General features: G+C 37.8%; 1 protein-coding gene across 3 annotated transcripts in view; it reads right to left on the bottom strand.

The window, feature by feature from the left end:
- Positions 1-22,518, bottom strand: part of RDX (radixin) — a 106,085-nt gene that overhangs the window by 75,840 nt on the left and 7,727 nt on the right. For all 3 annotated transcript variants that reach the window (XM_039470946.2, XM_074400560.1, XM_074400561.1), the window contains exons 2-3: positions 12,390-12,464; positions 4,630-4,713 (exon numbers count right to left, since the gene is read on the bottom strand). In XM_039470946.2, the coding sequence (XP_039326880.1) occupies positions 4,630-4,713; positions 12,390-12,401 (96 nt within the window). In that variant the 5' untranslated portion in view covers positions 12,402-12,464. The remainder of the gene's footprint in view (positions 1-4,629; positions 4,714-12,389; positions 12,465-22,518) is intronic.

Raw genomic sequence — 22,518 nt, forward strand, 5'->3', positions numbered from 1 at the left:
GTCTCAAAAAAAAAAAAAACAAAACAAAACATGGTGAAACCCCATCTCTACCAAAAATACAAAAAATTAGCTGGGCATGGTGGCGCACGCCTGTAGTCCCAGCTACAAGGGAGGCTGAGGCAGGAGAATTGCCTGAACCCAGGAGGCGGAGGTTGCGGTGAGCCGAGATCGTGCCATTGCACTCCAGCCTGGGTAACAAGAGCGAAACTCCGTCTCAGAAAAAATAAATAAATAAATAAATAAATAAAAATAAGCAACCTCTGGAAGATGTGGAATATAAAGTCTCATATTGATAATGCAAAAGCTGATCAATGCCAAACAATGAAAAATTCAATGTGGACAAAAGGAGATCCCAAATAATCTAACTTTGGTAAAAGATAGGTTGCCCCAGCAGTGCCACAGAAAACATTCAAGCTCAGAGTACAGGAGTAGGAATGTACAGGTCAAAAGCAGCAGAGAGAAGTATAGCAAAGCAGCTGGCCTCAGCTTCTGCCCCCATACTCAGAGATTCACAATGCTGGGTAAGTAAAAGGGAGATGTACCACAGTGGGCACACGGGATAATAGCTAAACTAACTTTCTTACGCAGATACAAAAACAAGAGAGCTCAGCTGTGAAATGCCCTAATAGGCCCTATCTCCCCAGTGGTTTAGGTGCTCCTAGAATTTTTTTTTTAAGTTAATATATTTTTGTGAGGCTGTCCTTCCAGCGCCCATAAATTTTTGATCACCTACTTTTATAAGTGAAAATCCCTGGGCACATAACTATAATATATGTATATTTATTTACAAATTACACACTGTCATGCTAATACACTATAAAGCATATATATTTTTAAACATTTTGGAAATGATTTTATATAAAAGGTTTTATATACATATATATGTATTTTAGATGGAGTTTTGTTCTGTTGCCCAAGCTGGAGTACTTCCACCTCCCAGATCTCAGCAACTCTCCCACTTCAGCCTCCTAAGTGGCTGGAATTACAGGTGCATGCCACCACGCCCTGTTTGTATTTTTAGTAGAAACAGAGTTTTGCAATATTGGACAGGCTAGTCTCAAACTCCTGACCTCAAATAATCCACCTGCCTTGGCCTCCCAAAGTGCTGGGATTACAGGTGTGAGCTACTGCATCTAGCCTAAAAATATATTTTAATACTTCTTTCACCCTAACAGATGTTCTTACACACTCTTTGGGGGTGTGAACACTCACGCTGTACTTTAATCCCACAAGAAGCAGCTGGAGGAGAAAGCTAGTCAAGAACAGTCAGCAAGAAGCAAACCAAAGGACTTCAAGCACTCAGAGTCTCCAACACAGAGCAGCTGTCCTCGATCTAACATCATAATCAGACATGGAGCTTTGCTACACATGGACTCATGAAGCTATGTGCTCTCATTTTAGAGGACCCAGTTTACTCCTGGCTTGACGTTAAGCTGCCAGCTCATTCCATACACACTATATACAAAAGTAAAGCCTGTATTTAGATCCTCGTGTTTGAGTTCAAGAAAAGCAGTCAGGAAATAGAACAGGGACTAAAGAACTGCTGAGAACAGTCCATAACAGATAATAATACTCAATAATCTAGACCAGGCTGGATGGTGGCTCACACCTATAATCCCAGCACTTTGGGGGGCCAAGGAAGCAGATAACTTGAGCTCAGGAGTTCAAGACCAACTTGGGCAACATGGCAAAACCCCACCTCTACGAAAAATACAAAAATAATTAGCCAGGGGCTAAGGTGGGAGGATCGCTTGAGCCTGGGAGGTAGAGGTTACAGTGAGCTGAGACTGCGCCACTGCATTCCAGCCTGGGCAACAGGAGTGAGATTCTATCTAAAAAAAAATTATTTTAAGTAAATAATAATCTGGACCATTTACAATATCAATTGTGCGTATGTGTGTGTGTATGTGTAGTCAGTGTTGCTTCATACATTCTGAGAAATGCATCATTAGACAATTGCATCATCCTGTGAACATCATAAGAGTATACTTGAACAAACCTAGCTGGCACAGCCTACTACACACCTAGGCTATATGGCATAGCCTATTGCTCCTAGCCTACAAACCTGCACAGCTGTTACTATATTTAATACTGTAGGCAACTCTAACACAACTGAAAGTATTTGTGTATTTAAATATATCTAAACATAGAAAAGGTACAGTAAAAATATGGTATTACAATCTTATGGGACCACTACGGTATATATGGGCTGTTGTTGACAGAAACATCACTATGCAGCATTGACACTGTATTTATCTATATAAATAGAAAGAGATATACATAAAACCATCAAATACTGTTCTACGTACTTTATATAGATTTTCACTTAACTCTCACAATATACCTCTAAAGAAGTAATGTTACCTCATCCTAATTAGAGCAAGAAAAATAAGGCAAAGAGATTAATTTGTCCAAAGTCAAACAGGTACAACTGGAACTACTGCAGGCAGTGTGGCTCTAGTGCCCACACTACTAAACCACTACACATTACTGCCCTATAATAAATGAGGTTTCGTTTTCCGGTCCAAGTTAAAGTAACTCTACTTAATAAAAAGTAAGTTTTATTTCTTAGTATCCAATACCAAAAAGAAAAACTTGCTGATTAGTTTTTGGCTGCCACAAACATTTCACTTACTATAAATAGCATTTCAATTTCCTATGAAGTACAATAAATGCTAACTCTATTCACATTTTTATTCAAGATAGATAGACTTTATAATCACAAACAGGAGTCCTAGAAGAATCAACAGAAGCAGATATTATACCAAAACAAATGTGGTTTGGAAAAAAAACAAAAAGAAGTGGAGATTGGTTCACAAGGTATGGTGAACTCAGCTCTTTAATTTTGCTTTAAAAATTTGCTCATCCACACAAAAGCCTTTCATCATCTAAAAAGACTCTTCATTTTATGAATTACCTAATTAGGGGATTAAGTATATTATTTGTTAGGAGAAGAAGCAACTTTTCAGAATTTAAAATTTTTATTTCATCAGATTTGAATCTGCATTTGACAGAATGACAACTAATAAACCCAAGGTATCTCATGTTACTTATTGCTAAAATGCTAGAAACTCTTTCATTCTTTAAGATCAAGCTATTCTGAGTACAAGCTATTACTCTCCTGCTCCTGAGAAAAAATATATGTAAAGTTTATGTAAAGGTTACCCTCCTCCTTTTTAAAATTTATTACGTATGCAAAGCCTCCTCTAAGTTTCATGCCATGCAAGATATACCACCTTCCTTTACCCCTGGGAACAATCTCTTACCTTATTTTCTCAGTAAAACTTTTCTCACATTGCAATACAACATTACCTGAAAAGCTTAAATTTTAAAATACTGATGATTTAAGAGTAGGCCCAGACAATTAAATCAGCACCTCTAGAAGGAGTTTTGAAGGCACTGTCTCCTCCCCTCTTTTTTTAAGCTCCACAGGTGACTCTAATGCATACCCAAGACTGAGAAGATAGATAAGATCAGTAGTCTCAGTTCCTTAACATACCAGATAGCTGACCTCTATATCCCAACCTTTTTTTGCCTCATACATTATGAACCTATGACACCAAATTGTTAGTGATCTCCTTATAGCCCATACAGGTTGAGCATCCCTAATGCAAAAATCCAAAATTCAAAATGCTGCAACATCTGAAACCTCTTCAGTACCAACGTGACTCTGCAAGTGGAAAGTTCCACACCTAACCTAATGTGATGGGTCCCAGTAAAAACTCAGTATAAATTTTATTTCATACATAAAAGTATTATTATTACTATTTTGAGACAGAGTTTCACTCTTGGTGCTCAGGCTGGTGAGCAATGGCGCAATCTCAGCTTACCGCAATCTCTGCCTCCCGGGTTCAAGCAATTCTCCTGCTTCAGCGTCCTGAGTAGTTGGCATTACAGTCATGCACCAACACTCCCGGTTACTTTTGTATTTTTGGTAGAAATGGGTTTTCTCCATGTTGGTCAGGCTGGTCTCGAACTCCTGACCTCAGGTGATCTGCCCGCCTCAGCCTCCCAAAGTACTGATATTACAGGCATGAGTCACCATGCCCAGCACACGCATAAAATTATTTCAAGCATTTTATAAAATTACTTTCAGTCTACGTGTCTAAGTTGTAAACGAAACATAAATGAATTTTGTGTTTAGACTTGGGTCCCATCCCCAAGATATCTCATGATACATATGCAAATATTCCAAAATCTAAAAAAAAAATCCAAAATCTTAAACACTTCTAGTCCCAAGCATTTTGGGTAAGGGATGCTCTCTACTTGTAATTCCCTATGCTTTCGCTCCCACTGTCTCTTCTGCCCATGATTCCTACTCATTTCACTCAACTTCGTAGATTCTTTTTGAATCCCTTTGAGTCACCATCACAATGATTTTCATAGATGTTAAATAAATGCCTGCTGAAAATTATTTCCGAGAAGTCCTCTCCCACCAATGTAGAAATGTAAAAGAATAAAGAATATCCCTACTGCTGTAATAGGGGTATCTGAATAGCTACCATGAAAAATTCCAAGTGCTACATTGTTGGATTATTAGCAAAAGTACAGAAAAACAGAGAAAGAAGTATGCAACAACATTCACAGCATGGTATCAAAAGTTGCATATTTCATGCAGTTAAATGATACCTGGTCAAAAAGTTGTTTGCCAGTTGTATTGGGCTGAATGGCAAATTCCAGCTCAGCATCCATCGTAGTTACTCTTACGTTGATCTGTAATAAAAACAAAAAGAACAGTAGTAGAAAAGAGAATATACTAACTTATCAGGCATGAGAAAATACTTTTGATATTCTTTATTAAAGTGATAAAATTTTATTTTCGTCACAAGAAATCTTAAATCTGTTTGAAAAACTTGTATTTGAAGAGCATATAAAGTCTTAATTTAGAAACATCTATTGAATACTTAACATACACTGGGCGCTAAGCTACAAGCTTTCAATACTCTCATTTAGCCCTTGCTATAATACTAGGAAATACTACCTTTGTTTCTAAAGAAACATAAAGAATTTCCATTATTCAGCTAAGGACACATGGATATTAAAAGACAGAGCAAGAGCTAGAAATGGTAGCTCACACCTTTAGTCCCAGCACTTTGGAAGGCCAAGATGGGAGGATTTCTTGAGGCCAGGAGTTTGAGATCAGCCTGGGCAACACAGCAAGACTATGTCTCTATTAAAAACTTAAAAATTAGTTGGGTGTGGTGGTATGTGCCTATTATTTTCAAGAGGCTGAGTTGGGAGGATTACTTGAGCCTACAAGTTTGAGGGCTGCAGTGAGCTATGATTTACGTATCTATGATTAACCACTGCACTTCAGCCTGTGCAACACAGCAAGACCCTGCCTCCAAAAACAAAACAAAACAAAACAAAAAAGGCAAAGCAGGCATTTAAACTGAGGTCTAACTCCAAATGCTTTGAATCTAATTCACTATCCCATATTTATTTCCACATAAAAAATCCTAAAAATCAGACTTCATTTTATTCATACTATAAACACATTCTTCACTTTAGAAAAGCATTTATCTACAATGCTTTATTTGCTAGACTCTTTTTTGTTGCTGTTTTTAGAGACAGGATCTCACAATGTTGTACTCAGGCTGGAGTACAGTGGCCACTCATGGGTGCAATCATTGCACACTGCAACCTTGATTTCCTGGACTCAAGCCTATATTCCCATCTCAATCTACCAAGTAGCTAAGAGACAGGCATGTACTACCATGCCCAGCTCCAAACTCTGTTAACTAATAATTTTCATGTGTAGATACCTTTCTTTTTCTTTTTTTTTTTTTTTGGAGACGGAGTTTCACTCCTGTTACCCAGGCTGGAGTGCAATGGTGCAATCTCGGCTCACTGCAACCTCCGCCTCCTGGGTTCAGGCAATTCTCCTGCCTCAGCCTCCTGAGTAGCTGGGATTACAGGCATGTGCGACTATGCCCAGCTACTTTTTTTATTTTTAGTAGAGACAGGGTTTCACCATGTTGACCAGGATGGTCTCGATCTCTGGACCTCGTGATCTGCCCGCCTCAGCCTCCCAAAGTGCTGGGATTACAGGCTTGAGCCACCGTGCCCGGCCGTAAATACCTTTCTAATATCTCAAAAACATTCCTTACCAAAATAATTTTTACCACAGAATAGCATCTTCACCTAGAATTCCTCACGTGATCCAAATCTATCTTTTTAACTTTTAAATTTTTTCTTTTTTTTAATTGTACGTTAGATTCTGGGGTACATGTACAGATCATGCAGGACTGTTGCATAGGTACACACGTAGCAATGTGGTTTGCTGCCTCCATCCCCCAACCACCTACATCTGGCATTTCTCCCCATGTTATCCCTCCTGACCTCCCCAACCATCAGCTGTCCCTCCCTTGGCCCAGCTCCTCCATCGCAGACCCCAGCCTGCAACGCTCCCCTCCCTATGTCCATGTGTTCTCATTGTTCAACACCTGCCTATGAATGAGAACATGCAGTGTTTGAATTTCTGTTCTTGTGTCAGTTTGCTGAGAATGATGATTTCCAGATTCATCCATGTCCCTACAAAGGACATGAACTCATCAATTTTTATGGCTGCATAGTATTCCATGGTGTATACATTAAATTACTTCTCCTTGAATTTTCCAATACTTCGTTTGCTGTTTCTGTATCTATTTTCTTTTTTTTTTCTCTTTTTCTGTATCTATTTTCTAACATTCATTACTTTTCCTGTCACCAGTATAAACCTGTGTCAATTCCTACTTTGTTTCTGTAACAACTGTATTTAAAGTTTTTTATTAATATATATTACTGCATTTGCTTTTAAGTATCTTTTTCCATCAGCCTGTACATTTATTGAGGACAGAGCTTGTACCATTTTATCTTTCTAACTTTAACTCACACTATAAAAACTCCGTATCAGACTTCTTAGTTCTCCATATGTCTTACTAACAATCACAACCTTAGCACATGTTATGGCTTTCACCTGGAATAACTTCTGTAATTAAATCTTAGATTCATCCTTCTTTAAAATAATCGTATTTTTTCTTTTCTAAAACAGTATCTTATTAAGAGACGACATACACAAAACATGTATCATATATAAACAATGAAGAATAAAATGAAACCCATAAATCCACCACCCAACTGAATAAAAAGAAATGGTAATGCTGCATATACCACTATACTTCTTTGTAAATACCAACAGGTAAATACCAATGGACCTAAATTTTGTTATTCTCTTGCTTAAAAAAAAAAAAATGGTTCTAACATAAATGTAGTTATATATATGTAAAATAGCTTCACTTTTCTTGATTTTTAGCGGTACTATAACTGCACAATATTTGTTAATCAAATTTTCTTTCTTGATGTGGGCAATGCTTACATGGGTATATTCACTTTATGAAAATTCATCAACTACACACTTTTTTTCCCCGTTGCCTAGGTTGGAGCACAGTGGCACAATCCCAGCTCACTGCAGCCTCAACCTCCCAGGCTCAAGTGATCCTACCGCCTCAGCCTCCCTTGTGGCTGGGACTACTGTACTACACACTTCTCATATATTCTCTTTGTTATGTATATTCTATTTCAATAAATTCTTTAAGATTTCACTACACTAGTTTAATTTTTCACAATATGTTTCTAAGATTCATTGATGTTTCTGTAGTAAGAATTTTCACTGCTATGCAACATTCTGCATGTGGCCAAACAAAAATTTACTCACCCATTTTCCTGTCAATGAACAGTTTCCAATTTTTTGGCTATTAAGAACAATACTGCTATGAACATCTTGTACATCTTGTACAAATTCTGAGTGTCAGAATTTCTCCAGAATATACTCAGAATTCTTGAGTAAAAAAATGTGCACATCTTCTACTTTACCACATAATGTTGAATAAATGCAACTGTGTCAACGTATACGTCCATCAGTATTGCATAAGAATTCTTGCTGTTCTGTATTTCCAAGAACAGTGGACATCATCAGATTTGTTAATATCTGATAATTCAGTTAGCAGAAAATGATATCTCAATATGGCCTTAAGGTAGGATCCCCGATTGCTGATGAAGTCTACATTTTTGTATATGGCATGTGGCACAGAGAATTTTAAGATGGTCCCTAGTGTCATGCTCATGATTTCCTTGCATTACATGATAAAAGGGATTTTGCAGAAGTACTTAAGATTACTAATTGACAGACCTTAGGACAGAAAGATTATCTAGGAGGGCCTAAGCTAACCAATTTAATTGGCTGGTTGCAGAATAAGTTACACCTTGATTTCAGCCTTGTAAGACTTTCAGCAGGGAACTCTTGTCACATCATCCCAGATTTCTAACCTATAAAACTGTGGGGTAATACATGGGTGCTGTTTCATAACACTAAATTTGTGGTAATTCATCACAGACCAATGGAAAACTAACACACTATGTTTAACTAACCACTCATTCTCATCTTTGAATGTCTGTTCACACATGCTTTATTTTTCTATTGTTTTTTTCTTCCTTTTACGTAGGAAGTCTTTACATATTCTTGATACTGATCCTTTGTCAGTTATTTCTTACAAAATAACCTCCCATATTGTGATTTATTTTACTTTCTTCAGTGTCCTTTATGATAAACTGACATTCTTAATGTTAATGTTGAATTTATAAATATTTTACACACAGATACTCATTTTTTCCATCCTTTTTTTTGGTGGAGGTTGGGGGGAGGGATAGCATCTCACTCTGCTGCCCAGGGTAGAGTATAGTGACATGATCTCAGCTCACTGCAACCTCCACCTTCCAAGTTCAAGCAATTCTCCTGTCTCAGCCTCCCAAGTAGCTGGGATTACAGGTATGCATCACCATGCCTGACTAATTTTTGCTATTTTTAGTAGAAACGGGGTTTCACCATGCTGGCCAGGCTGGTCTCGAACTCCTCATCTGGGTGATCCACCTGTCTTGGCCTCCCAAAGTGCTGGGATTACAGGCATCAGCCACTGTACCTGTCCAATTTTTTGCCACCCTTAAGAAATCCTTCCATACTCTGGAGTCATAAGGTTATTAATATATTTATTATTTTGAATTTCATAATTTTCTTGCTTATGATAGAGATCCAATTTCATTTTTAATCTCCCTATGAATGAAAATACAGGGATTTTTTTTAAATTCCAATATAATTAATTAGTTCATTTAGTCTCCAAACTCTGTGCTGTCACAAATCAAATATATGCGTAAATGTGGATCTAATTTTGTTCCACTGGTCAATTAAACTACTTTTAATATTTTATTGTCTTGATTAGTATTTCTTTAAGTAAGTCTTGATATCTGGTAGGGGAAGTCTGCATTATTCTTCAGAACTATTTTGACTATTCCTGGATCATCATATTCGCTCTTGGCTCCATATAAGGCTGTGAACTTTACAAAATATACCACTTATGGTTTAGTATTGAAACGAGATGAAATTCTTCACTATCTTTTGTTAAGAATTAACATTTATATTAATATTGACTCTATACATGACTATGAATTTCTCATTGTACATTGATTTAGAACTCCTTTAATGACTTTCAAAATCTTCTAAAATAAAGAGCTTATAACTTGCTTCATATAAATCCCTTTGCTTATAATTTGCCCCATATAAATCACTTTACTCATTTGTTAGATGTTTTCTCCTAGATCATCATGGCTTTGTGGCTATTGCAAATATGGGCCCACAGTCCCTATTCCTTAATTTTGACATCCTAAAAGCATTGAAAACCGAAGATTAGTTAATTTTGAGCAAAAATCTGACATGAGGTGACACGAGACTGTCACTTGCAGCAAATTAATTTATTCCACTTCACGTGACTATTCACACATAAATCTATAGAAATATTAATAGTTTAGAGATGATGCCATAGACCTTGAAGGGAGTTTCATCATATAATGACATATGCACATAATATATTGTAAATTCACCTTTCTAAAACCCAAAAACTTCCACATTCTGAAACTTATCTACCTTCAAGAGCTGTTTTCTCCATAGGGCAAGTTCTATACTTCCAGAATTGTTAATGAATCAACAACACACAATTGATATCCAACTGCATATATAATTGTGACTTTTTAAGGAATAATAAACACCCTCCACTCAATTACACTGGCAAAGAGTTTTCCAAATTGGCTGTAAACATTCCTATTCCTACCAGAAATACAATGGAGTCACAGCTGCTCCAGATCCTTATCTACACTGGATTATTACCAGTCTTTTTTTTGTTTTTTTTTTTGAGGTAAGTCTCACTCTGTTACCCATGTTACCCAGGCTGGAGTGCAGTCACACCATCTTGGCTCACTGCAACCTTTGCCTCCTAAATTCAAGAGATTCTCCTGCCTCCGTCTTTCAAGTAGTTGGGATTACAGGTCTGCACCTCAATGCCTGGCTCATTTTTGTACTTTCAGTAGAGACAGAGTTTCACCATTTTAGCCAGATTGTCCTGAACTCCTGACTTCAAGTGATCCTCCCACCTCGGCCTCCCAAAGTGCTGGGATTACGGGTATGAGTCACCATGCCCAGCCTATAGCTTCTTTTGTGAAATATCTGCTCAAATATTTTGCTCACTAAAAAAAAAAAAAGCCACCTGAGTTGTCTTATTATTGAACTGTAGAAGAACTTTATATGGCAACTTTTTTCTCCCGTTGTCTTGCCTTTCTATGTTCTATCTTTCACAAAGAAAAAGTTTTAAATTTTGATATACTCCAATTTTTTCTTTAATGGTTCAAATTTTCTGTGTATTTTTAAAAAAATACCTTCATCTACTTAAAAAAAAACCTTCACCTACTTCAAGGTCACAGATTTTTTTCCTGTGTTTTCTTCTAGGTGTTTTATAGTTTGGGCTTTTGTATGGAGGTCTATACTTCACTGAGTTTATGTCTGTGTAAATTGTGAGACAACATTCAATGTTCACGTTTTTCTGTATGGATAACCCTTTGTGCCAGTATCATTTGTTAAAAATAATTGTAGTTCCCCATTAAATTGTGTGACACACTTGTCAAGAATCTAATGAATACATACGTGTGTGTGTATGTGCACTGGTTTATTTTCATTTCACCAATACTATTAGTCTATTTATTCTTTCATCAGTAACTCAATGTCTTACTTTAGTGACTTAAGAATAAATCCTGAAATCCAAGAGTGTTCTTTTTTTGTAAATTGCTTTAGCTATTCCATACACATTTTGGCACAGACATATATTAATATATTTTAGAATCAGCTAGTCAATTTTAATAAAAGAAGACTGCCTGGATTCAACTGACTGGAACTGAATTTCATTTACAAAAATTTTATGGAGACCTGACATCTTAATACAAGTTTATAAAGATACCTATACACATTTTATAGTTCTCTATATATTTAAATCTTTAATTTCTTACAGCTAGTTTTCAGTGTAGAGATCTTACACAGCATTTGTACATTTATTCCTAAGGATGTCATGTTTTTTATGCTGTTAGAAATGCTGTTGCTTCATTTTCCAAACTTTGCTTTTATCATTTACTAGGCACTAAATACATATATCAGATTCTAGTAACCTTTACCATATTCCCTAGGGTAACTAATTAGATTCTCATTTTATACATGAAGAAATGAAAAATTAAACAGATTGGGCTAAATTAACAAAGGTCACCGAGATCAGAGGCAGAACCAAGGTAAGAAGACTTTGACCTAGAAGTCATGGCCACATAATACTATGCTCTAGCCATATTAATCTAAAAACAAGTAACAGTAATATCAGTATCTTTTTCCTCCAACAACTCTACCAAAATTTTATGCCTTGTTCCAAAAATAATTTAATGGTATCTTACTGAGGGAAGGTGTTCTCTTTCTAGGTCCACAACGGAGCGCAGTTTTAAGGGAAAGAACTTCCCAGCGCCATGCCCCATTCCCATCACCCTCCATCCAAGAGATTTAACTCTTTAAATTTTTGCTGGGGTGGGAAAGGGTCAAAAGTCAATCACTCCAGTGGAGGTTCTAAGGAACTCCTTTCATTGCCCAGAGGTCTTGGAGAAGGTGGGGGGCTCCTCCCGGGTTAAAAGTCCCCTTCTTCCTCACCCCATTGGATTCCATGTCTGAATCCCCTTCCACGAACTCTGTCGTGGAAGCTGTCTTTCTCTCTCCCGGATTTTCCCTCTGGAGTCCCCTTACACACACACACACACACACACACACACACACACTCTCTCTCTCTCTCTCTCTCTCTCCACCTAAAATAAATTCACTTTCTGCAAAAACACCGTTTGGGGTCCGGTATTTACTTTGTGAGCACACCTGGTCCCCTCTCATTCTTGAGAGAGCAGGAGACCAAGAACCCTGGAGAAACATCCTCTCAGGGTAGCTGAGGGCACCCCTGAACCCCCAGCATTACTATGTAGACAGTGTCGAATGCAATAAAATAACTTACTGGTTTCGGCATTTTCGTTCTCTTTTCGTTAACTTCTTAAAAATTCTTCACTTCTATGAATTCTGTTGTCACTTTCTGTTAAAAAAAAAAAAGGTATAATCTATTTTTTTAAATAAGGTTTCTATTGTAACTATAATTTGTATAAGATATAAATTAAAATATTTTAAAAGTAACAAGGAGTAATTTCATTCTAATTTTCAAGGTCTTCTGCTAGCATTGCACATTCCCTAAAAAGACTGAAATCCAAAATTAAAAACACCACACATCTCAAATACCATGGTATAAATACAATGATCTACCAGAAGTTTCAATTTAATTACAGACAACAAAGAGCAAGGAAACATCATTGCTAAGAGCCCAAAAGCTCTTTCTCTGTGTCAGGTTCATCTCTGTACCCAGGATGTTAGAGAAAGGAACAATGAAAGTTAGGATATATGGATTCAGATTCTAAAAAAGCTTAAGAATACTTTTCAATGTTTTTCTCTGTACTGCCAAAAACAAAAGGAAATTCTGATTAATGTAAGCTACAAAAAAATAACAAGAAACTACTTTTTATTTTTTTATTTTTTTAAAGACAGGGTCTCATTCTGACATCCAGGCTGGAGTAGAGTGGTGACATCACAGCTCACTGTAACCAAAACATCGCAGGCTCAAGTGATCCTCCTGCCTTGGCCTCCCGAGCAGCTAGGATCATGAGCACGTGCCACCATGCCCAGCTAGTTTTTTTATTGTACTTTTTTGTAGAGGCAGGGTCGCCCTATATTGCTCAGGCTGTCTCAAACTCCTAGCCTCAGGCAATCCTCTGAGCCTCCCTAAGTGGTACAAGTACAGGATGAGCCACTGCACCTGGCTTATTTTTCCTTCCTGTAAGTTTGAAAATACAAGTAGAGAAAAATATGAACAGCTTATTTGCCCAATATGTACAAAACAGGCAAAGCTCTTGCACACTAACACCCTGCATTCAGCTAGACACAGTGGCTCATATCCGTAACCCCAACACTTTGGGACCTGTAATCCCAGCATTTTGGGAGGTCAAGGTGAGAGGATTGCTTGAGCCCAGGTGGCTGAAGCTGCAGTGAGCAGTGATCATATCACTGCACACTCCAACCTGGGCAACAGAGCAAGACCCTGTCTCAAAAACGAATAAGCCAAAAACAAAAAAAGTGATCAATTGCTGTTTAAGATGCCATAAGTAAGGCCAAGTACAGTGGCTCATGACTGTAGTCCCAGCACTTTGGGATGCTGAGGCAGGAGATTCATTTGAGGTCAGAATTTCAAGAGCACACTGGCCAACATGGTGAAACCCTGTTTCTACCAGAAATATAAAAATCAGCCAGGCATGGTGGCAGCTGCCTGTAATCCTCCCAGCTACTCAGGAAGCTGAGGCAGGAGAATCTCATTAACTCAGGAGGCAGAGATTGCAGTGAGCCGAGATTGTGCCACCGTACTTGAAGAACCTGCGTGACAGAGTGAGACTGTGTCTCAAAAAAAAAAAAAGATGCCATAACTAATAAAAGTGAAAATTCTCTGTTGTAATAAAAATGAAATTTAGGTAAGGCCATTTTCCTAAATTCTACTCAACCACAAGTAACAGACTACCAACAAATTTCTTACCAGAGAAAATTTCCTCCTGAGATTATTATTATTATTATTATTTTTTTTTTTTTTTAGATGGTGTCTCGCTCTGCTGCTCAGGCTGAAGTGCAGTGATGGCAGTGGTGCAATCTTGGCTCACTGCAACTTCTGCCTCCTGGGTTCAACCAATTCTCCTCCTTCAGCCTCCATAGCTGGTATTACAGGCAGCCACCACCATGCCCAGCTAATATTTGTATTTTTAGTAGAGACAGGGTTTCATCATGTTAGCCAGGCTGGGCTCAAAATCCTGACCTCAAGTGATTTACTCACCTCGGTCTCCCAAAGTGCTGGGATTACAGGCGTGAACCACTAAGCAATGAAATTTTGTTGGAGGTATAAACCCCTCATTTCTTAATTCTTATCATTTCTTAGCTTATTCTCATCTACACTCACCTAAATGAACCTAAATGTATTTCAGTCCAATTTTTAAATTCTATGCCCATTTTTCATCCCAACTACTATTACTGCCTTAGTTCCAATCTCATCATCTCAGGTCTTGATTAAAATACCCTCCAGGCCAGGCACGAAAGCTCACACCTGTAATTCCAGCAATTTGAGAAGTGGGAGGATCACTTGAGCCCAGGAGTGAGACTGAGACCAGCCTAGGCAAGGCTAAAACTCCATCTGTACCAAAAAAGTAGATAAATAAATACAAAACCTAGCCAGACATGGTGATGAAAGACTGCATCAGCTTGGAAAGTACAGGTTGAAGTGAGCTGAGATCACCAATGCAATCCAGCCTGGGTGACAGAGCAAGACACCATCTCAAAAAAAAAAAAAAACAAAAACAAAAACAAAAAATGATCTATAACCTACTGGTTCAGAAAAATTACTTCATCTCACATTTCACAGAACAATTTTATTCAACTCTTCACACATATATAAGGCATGTATGTCACCATCAAAACTTTGGCCATTTTTTGAATATTAAGAGTTTTCTAGATTACATAGGCATTTTATTGAATCGGTGATACAATCAATAAAAGTTTTATCCCAAGCCAAAATGGCTTGTCCTAAGTCACATGGGCAAGAAATGGCCAAAGAACAAGTCTTTTAACACCTAGTATCCGGAGCTCTACAACATATCAGTCTGCCTTCCTCTTTGCTGATATTAAAGGAGTGCTAACTAACTTCATTTGTGGAAATACACCTGAAGAAAGTATTAACAAATGTGTATAATGATACAGTTACAAAGACTCTAATTATAGTACAATTTACATAAGTTTATGTAAAACTGGGAGTTTAGTTAAGTCAATCATGGTATATCTACAGGATCCACTATCACAATGCAGCCCATCAAAATGTTATAGAAAAATACTTAATGACATAGGAAGAGATTCACAAACCACTAAGTAAAAAGGCAGGTTATAAAACCATCTATAGTAGCCAGGCATGGTGGCTCACACCTGTAATCCAGCACAAAGGCAGGAAGATCACCTGAGGGCAAGAGTTCAAGACCAACCTGGGTAACAAAGAGACCATGTCTCTACAAAAAATAAAAAATAAAAATTAACCAGGTATAGTAGAGTGTACATGTAGTACTAGCTACTCAAGAAGCTGAGGCAGGAAGATAACCTGAGCCCAGAAGTTTGAGGCTGCAGTGAATTATGATCACACCACTACAATCCAGCCTGGGCAACAGAGCAAGACTCTGCCTAAAATATAAAAAATAAAACATTAGGCCAGGCGTGGTGGCCCATGCCTGTAATCCCAGCACTTTGGGAGGCCAAAGCAGGAGGATCACAAGGTCAGGAGATCAAGACCATCCTGGCCAACATGGTGAAATCCCATCTTGAAAAAAAAAAAAAAAAAAAAAAAAAAAAACATTTTTAAAAATCCATAGAATACCATCAATCTTTTTTTTAAGGAATGACACGCAGGAGACTGGGGTTAAATTTTAAAATAAAAAAGAAATAGAAAAAAAGGAATGAATGAAAAGACCAGAATAATTATATTCAAAAATACTAAGAGGCTCTAAGAATTAAAATGAAATCTGTAAACTTGTAAAATGAAAATGTAGAGGGTTTTGTAATAAAAAACTAACTTCTTTTTTTGCGGGGGTGGCAGGGAGGGATGGAGTCTCGCTCTATCTTCCAGGCCGGAGTGTACTGATACGATCTTGGCTCACTGCAAACTCCACCTCCTTGGTTCAAGCGATTCTCCTTCCTCAGCCTCCCAAGTAGCTGGGATTACAGGCTCGCACCACATTTGGCTAATTTTTGTATTTTTAGTAGAGACGGGGTTTCACCATGTTGCCCAGGCTGGTCTCAAACTCCTGACATCAGGTGTTCTGCTTGCCTCAGCCTCCCAAAGTGCTGGGATTACCGGTGTGAGCCATAGCTCCTGAACTAAAAATCTGATTTCTTACAATGAAAAAGCAGAATGATTCTAAGTAAGTAAATTAAAGTTGGACCCATAACTTTACAATACCATTTAATAAAATGAAAGTAGGTTAATATTTTTTTCAAAAAGAAAGCAGGAGCAGTGTTTCATGCTTGTAATCTCACGCTTTGGGAACTGAGATAGGCGGATTACTTGAGCCCAGGAGTTCAAGACCAGGCTGGCCAACATAGCAAGAGCCTATTTCTACCTTTTAAAAAATACCTTAAATTATTAAATTATTAAAATCATTAAATTAATTATTTTTTAAAAAAAGAGAGACTTGGAAAAGAATTTTAGTTTTGGAAGAGTAACATAACATGACTAAGAAAAGTATATAGGTTATAATAAAAACAGATAAATATATTTTATTTTAAATCTCTACACAGGTAAAATAAATACCCAAATTTAAAAAAAAAAAAAAAAAGTAGAAAAATTTGCAACAGTGTAACAAAGGTGTTATGCAAAATAATCAAAGGGTTAAATATATAAAGATATTGCTCAGATTCCACTCAGTAAACAGTTCAATAAGAAACATCACAAACAAATTTTAGTTCAAAACACAAATGTTCCACTGATTAAAACTACATGTTTTACCAATGATATACTTATTAAACTAGCAAAATAAATATTAATTATCCGTGCCAATGATGATAAACAATGTTGGTAAACAAGTAGGTAAGTATTGCAGGTAATGTTGTCTACAAAGTAGACAACACATAACAAAAGCTACTGAGCTTTTTTGAATATGAAATCCTGTTTCTGTAATAAACCTCCAGAAGATATTTCTCCCCACAAAATAAATATAACAAGTTGTGATCTGTATCAAGATATTCACAGGAGCATCTTTTACAATAGCCAATGATTACAATCACCAAAGTAATGTTGACACTATGTGTGTGGACACTATGTGCTATAATGGACTACTCCAGGGTTGTGGAGGGTTTGTTTTTCCATATTATTAAAACAAACTGTGTCAACATTTAGGTAACGTTAAGTAGAAAGGCAGAATATGTAGCTACCGATCCATCAACACAGAAAAACACAAGTATTATTACAAAGAATGTCTGGATACGGAGAAACTGAGTATTTTGAACAGAGTTTCGTTAAGTACCTAATTTTAAAAATCAGAAGAATTTCAAAAATATATTTCATGAAATTGTTTATATATATTTGTCATTAGCTTATGTAATACAACAGATGTAAGAATCTACCTTAAATTTTTTTAGGACAAAGCTATGTATAAATGCTATTAAAATCTAAGTGTTGGCCGGGCGCGGTGGCTCAAGCCTGTAATCCCAGCACTTTGGGAGGCCGAGGCGGGTGGATCACGAGGTCAAGAGATCGAGACCATCCTGGTCAACATGGTGAAACCCCGTCTCTACTAAAAATAATAAAAATTAGCTGGGCATGGTGGCGTGTGCCTGTAATCTCAGCTACTCAGGAGGCTGAGGCAGGAGAATTGCCTGAACCCAGGAGGCGGAGGTTGCGGTGAGCCGAGATCGCGCCATTGCACTCCAGCCTGGGCAACAAGAGCGAAACTCCGTCTCAAAAAAAAAAAAAAAAAAAAAAAATCTAAGTGTTTTCACCAATTTAATGATTAACAGAAATATTTACATGAAGAGAATATTGTTTTAACCTCAATGAGACACTTCTGGCCAGGCATGGTGGCTCACGCCTGTAATCCCAGCACTTTGGGAGGCCAAGGCAGGAGGATCACTTGAGTTTAGGAGTTCGAGGCCAGCCTGGGCAACATGGTGAAACTGTCTCTCTAGTAAAAATATGAAAATTAGTCAAGCATGATGGCTCATGCCTGTAGTCCCAGCTACTCAGGAGGCTGAGGCAGGAGAATCGCTTGAACCCAGAGGCAGAGATTGCAGTTAGCTGAGATCATGCCACCACACTCTAGCCTGGGTGACAGAATGAGACTTTGTCTCAAAAAAAAGAGACATTTCTAGTCTACGAATATGTTTTTTACTGAAACTGGCATCTATTAGTAGTAGAATAGATAATTTCATAAAATGTCACATGGAAAGCAAAGAAAACTAGATGCACATTCTGGGTTTCCATCTCTAACTTGAAACAAAACCTCGTCTTTCAGGTCTTTCCTTTTCTCCATTAAAAAAATAATTAAAGGGAGGGGTGGGGAGCCAAAAATATATATAAATTAAAAAATAAAAAATTAATAAGCTGCCTAAAGCATATTTCAAAGACATATTTATATTTGTATATTTCCAATCTTTCCTCATAATAATTAATAAAAATTTACTCCCTCCTCCCCACTCTTAATTAAATTTAATCTGCAACTTTACTGGTTTAAACTTAATTAAACCAATTAAATTCTTAATTTTCTCCCATTCTTAAATGTCTTCAGGTGGTCTTGCCCTGCCTCTTTTCCATACCTACTCCTCCAGAAGCAGCAAAGTGCAGTCACGGCAGCGACATACCCAGCAAGTCATCTTGAGAGATGCTGCCAGCCAGCAAGTATCTCCCACTTCCAGAAAATCACTCTTGTGAATATGTACTCAAACACAGTGCCACACATTAGAGATGAAAGAGCCACAATAAACATTCTCTTCCTTAATTCTGAGGGTGACCCTCAAACAGTCTCCTTTTTACCTAATACAATGGAAAAATAGCCTCACCCTTAACACACTGAGCTCTGTTAAGTCAGTGGCACAAGACTCCCACCTGTCAGGTGGTAAAACATGTGTTACAAAGTCTGGTCCATGCAGTGCCAGCACTGAAGCATCAATAATTCATAACAGACTGCCTGATTTTACTTTTGAGATATTGTTTTCTCTAAACCTAATTTTAATTATTTTAATGTTTTTCTGCCTTTTGAGACTCAGAACCTCTGAACATAATTGCAGTCTCTCCACAGACCAATAAATTCCAAGAGAACTCCTCTGCCAATTTACCACCAATTTGTAAATTCACCAAGTTACAAATACATGCACAAAATACAAAGAGAAACCAATTACACTGGAATATAATTATCAAAGCATAAGAAACACAAACTTATAGTAACATATACGCTTCTTTTGTAATACTTTAAGTAACAGGGTATTATTTTGAGACAGCTTTAAAGTATTTTTTTTTTTTTTTGAGACGGAGTTTCGCTCTTGTTACCCAGGCTGGAGTGCAATGGCGCGATCTCGGCTCACCGCAACCTCTGCCTCCTGGGTTCAGGCAATTCTCCTGCCTTAGCCTCTTGAGTAGCTGGGATTACAGGCACGTGCCACCACGCCCAGCTAATTTTTTGTATTTTTAGTAGAGACGGGGTTTCACCATGTTGACCAGGATGGTCTCGATCTCTTGACCTCGTGATCCACCCGCCTCGGCCTCCCAAAGTGCTGGGATTACAGGCGTGAGCCACCGCGCCCGGCCCATGTATTATTAAAGTATCTACCATTTCTAATAGAAACAGTCTCCAGGCTGGGTGTGGAGGCTCATGCCTGTAATCTCAACAATTTGGGAGACCAAAGCAGGAGGACGTCTTGGGGCCAGGAATTCAAGACCAATCTGGGCAATGTAGCAAGACCCCATATTGACAAAAAATTTAAAAATTACTGGGTGTGGAGATGTGTGCCTGTGGCCCCAGCTATTCCAAAGGGTCACTTCAGCCAAGAAGCTGAGTGTAGCCATGCAGCTACACTCCAACCTGGGCAACAGAGACCCCATCTCTATAAAAAATAAAAATTAAATTAAAAAATAGACACAGTCTCTGGTACTGTACTGTTAATGCTAATGTTGTCTATATTCCCAATAGAAAAAAATGTAAAAATAAAGATGTAACTTTTTCCCCATTCAAGGCCATAGGTCCCCAGATTCAAAACCTTTAATACACAAAGGAACTATGCTTATTATGCTGTTAGCTCAGTGTTAATACTAAATTTAATAGCAATAATAATGTACTTTTACCTATATAATGCCATGTCATCCCTAAGTGAAGCAAAGAGAACAAGAATTTGTAGCTCCATTTTGCAAGAAATAAGGCCAAAAGCAAGAAGGGCAGTGAATACAGGGAGCATTTGTAGAATGCTCACTCTCCACTCTGCCTACATTTCCTAATCTTCACAATAACTGCCTTCCCGCTTCCTGCCCAAGACAAGTGTTACATCTCTCATTCTTCTGAAAAAGAAATTAAGATTCAAATAAATGACTTGCTCAATGTTAGAGGGCTACTTAACAAAGTCAGAAGTCCTTTTAAATCCTAATCTGGGGCTCTTTTAATTATCTTACTCTACTTTTCTCAGATGCCATTCTAGACAAGTTCATTCCAAACAATTACTAGGGGTTTTCAAGAAGTCAACTATTACAGCTCTCTCCTCTACTGTTATCACGTAAAGAGACTACCTCAAAGATGTTTTAAGTGCATATTAACAACTGGTATGATCACCTCTGTAAGTGGATTTCCTGTAAGGGTGAGAGGCAGTTTTAAATAAGATATTAAGTCTTGCTCATGTAGAAATGATTCCTCGTTTAAGGATATTTTCGAGGAAATGAAATATTCAACATGTGAGTAATATACATATATATATATGTTAGTGAAAACATAAAGCAAATTTCTAAAATTTATAAAGCTGAACTGCAATATTAATATCAAAGTTTTACATTGAATTTAGGATCTCTTCTAAGAATTCTGTAAATTTAAAAAGCAAAATTGTATCTGTATCGTTCCTAAGGTGAGCAGAAAATAAAATAATACATTATCATTTGCAATTATTAAATACTAAAAGAAAGCTAAATCCAGTCCAATTTTCTCATTTCACTCTTTTTTTTTTTTTTTTGAGACGGAGTTTCGCTCCTGTTACCCAGGCTGGAGTGCAATGGCGTGATCTCGGCTCACTGCAACCTCTGCCTCCTGGGTTCAGGCAATTCTCCTGCCTCAGCCTCCTGAGTAGCTGGGATTACAGGCACGCGCCACCATGCCCAGCTAGTTTTTTTGTATTTTTAGTAGAGACGGGGTTTCACCATGTTGACCAGGATGGTCTCAATCTCTCGACCTCGTGATCCACCCGCCTCGGCCTCCCAAAGTGCTGGGATTACAGGCTTGAGCCACCGCGCCCGGCCACTCTTAAGAAAACATTAAAAATTCACAAAAAAATGTTTAGAATGGGGGCCCAGGTACAGTGGCATACCCCTGGAACACCAGCACTTTGGGAAGCCGAGGCAAGTGGATCACGAGGTCGAGATCGAGACCATCCTGGCCAACATGATCAAACCCCATCTCTACTAAATATACAAAAATTAGCTGGGCATGGTGGCACCCACACCTGTAGTCCCGGTTACTCTGGAGGCTGAGGCAGAATAATTGCTTGAACCCGGGAAGCGGAGGTTGCAGTGAGCGGAGATTACACCACTGCACTCCAGCTTGGTGACAGTGAGACTCCATCTCAAAAAAAAAAAAAAAAAGTTTAGAAATGGAAAAACGAAGATAGGTTCATGCACGTTACTTACATAAAAGGAAAGACGCAAACACAAACTAATTCTCACAAATAATTCTCCCCTGGATACGGTCTGAAACATCAGATATTATAGGTTATTTTCAAAACAGAACAAAGTAAATTATCATAAATATCCTTATAACTAGACAATATTTCCTAATACAGTCAATAAGGCTACATGGCAGTTCTATCACTATAAAAAAATTAAGCTTCTAATTTTCTAGATATTAACTTTTTAGACAAACTGACAGACTGCCTGGTTCACAGGTGGGCGTCAAAATGTTTGTTGACTTTGTTGGTAAACTAATCTTACACATAATACTCATTTTAATTTTTCTGTTGATTATTGTCAAAGGCAATAATTTCCTCTCCTTTTTCATTTTTTTTTTTTTTTTTTTTTTTAAAGATGGGGTTTCACCATGATGGCCAGGCTGGTCTTGAACTCCTGACCTCAGGTGATCCACCCACCTTGGCCTCCCAAAGTGCTAAGATTACAGGGTGAGCCAACACACCTGGCCCTCTCCTTCTTTATGTTGTAAAATGACCAAGCTAATAAGCATCACTAAGAAGAGACAACCAACTGGAACACAGAGATGAACAAAAGCTCTTTACGGCCAGGCAAAGTGGCTCAGGCTGAGGTGGGTAGATCACCTGAGGTCAGGAGT

This window comes from Saimiri boliviensis, chromosome 6, assembly GCF_048565385.1.
Source record: "Saimiri boliviensis isolate mSaiBol1 chromosome 6, mSaiBol1.pri, whole genome shotgun sequence".
NCBI lineage: Eukaryota > Metazoa > Chordata > Mammalia > Primates > Cebidae > Saimiri > Saimiri boliviensis.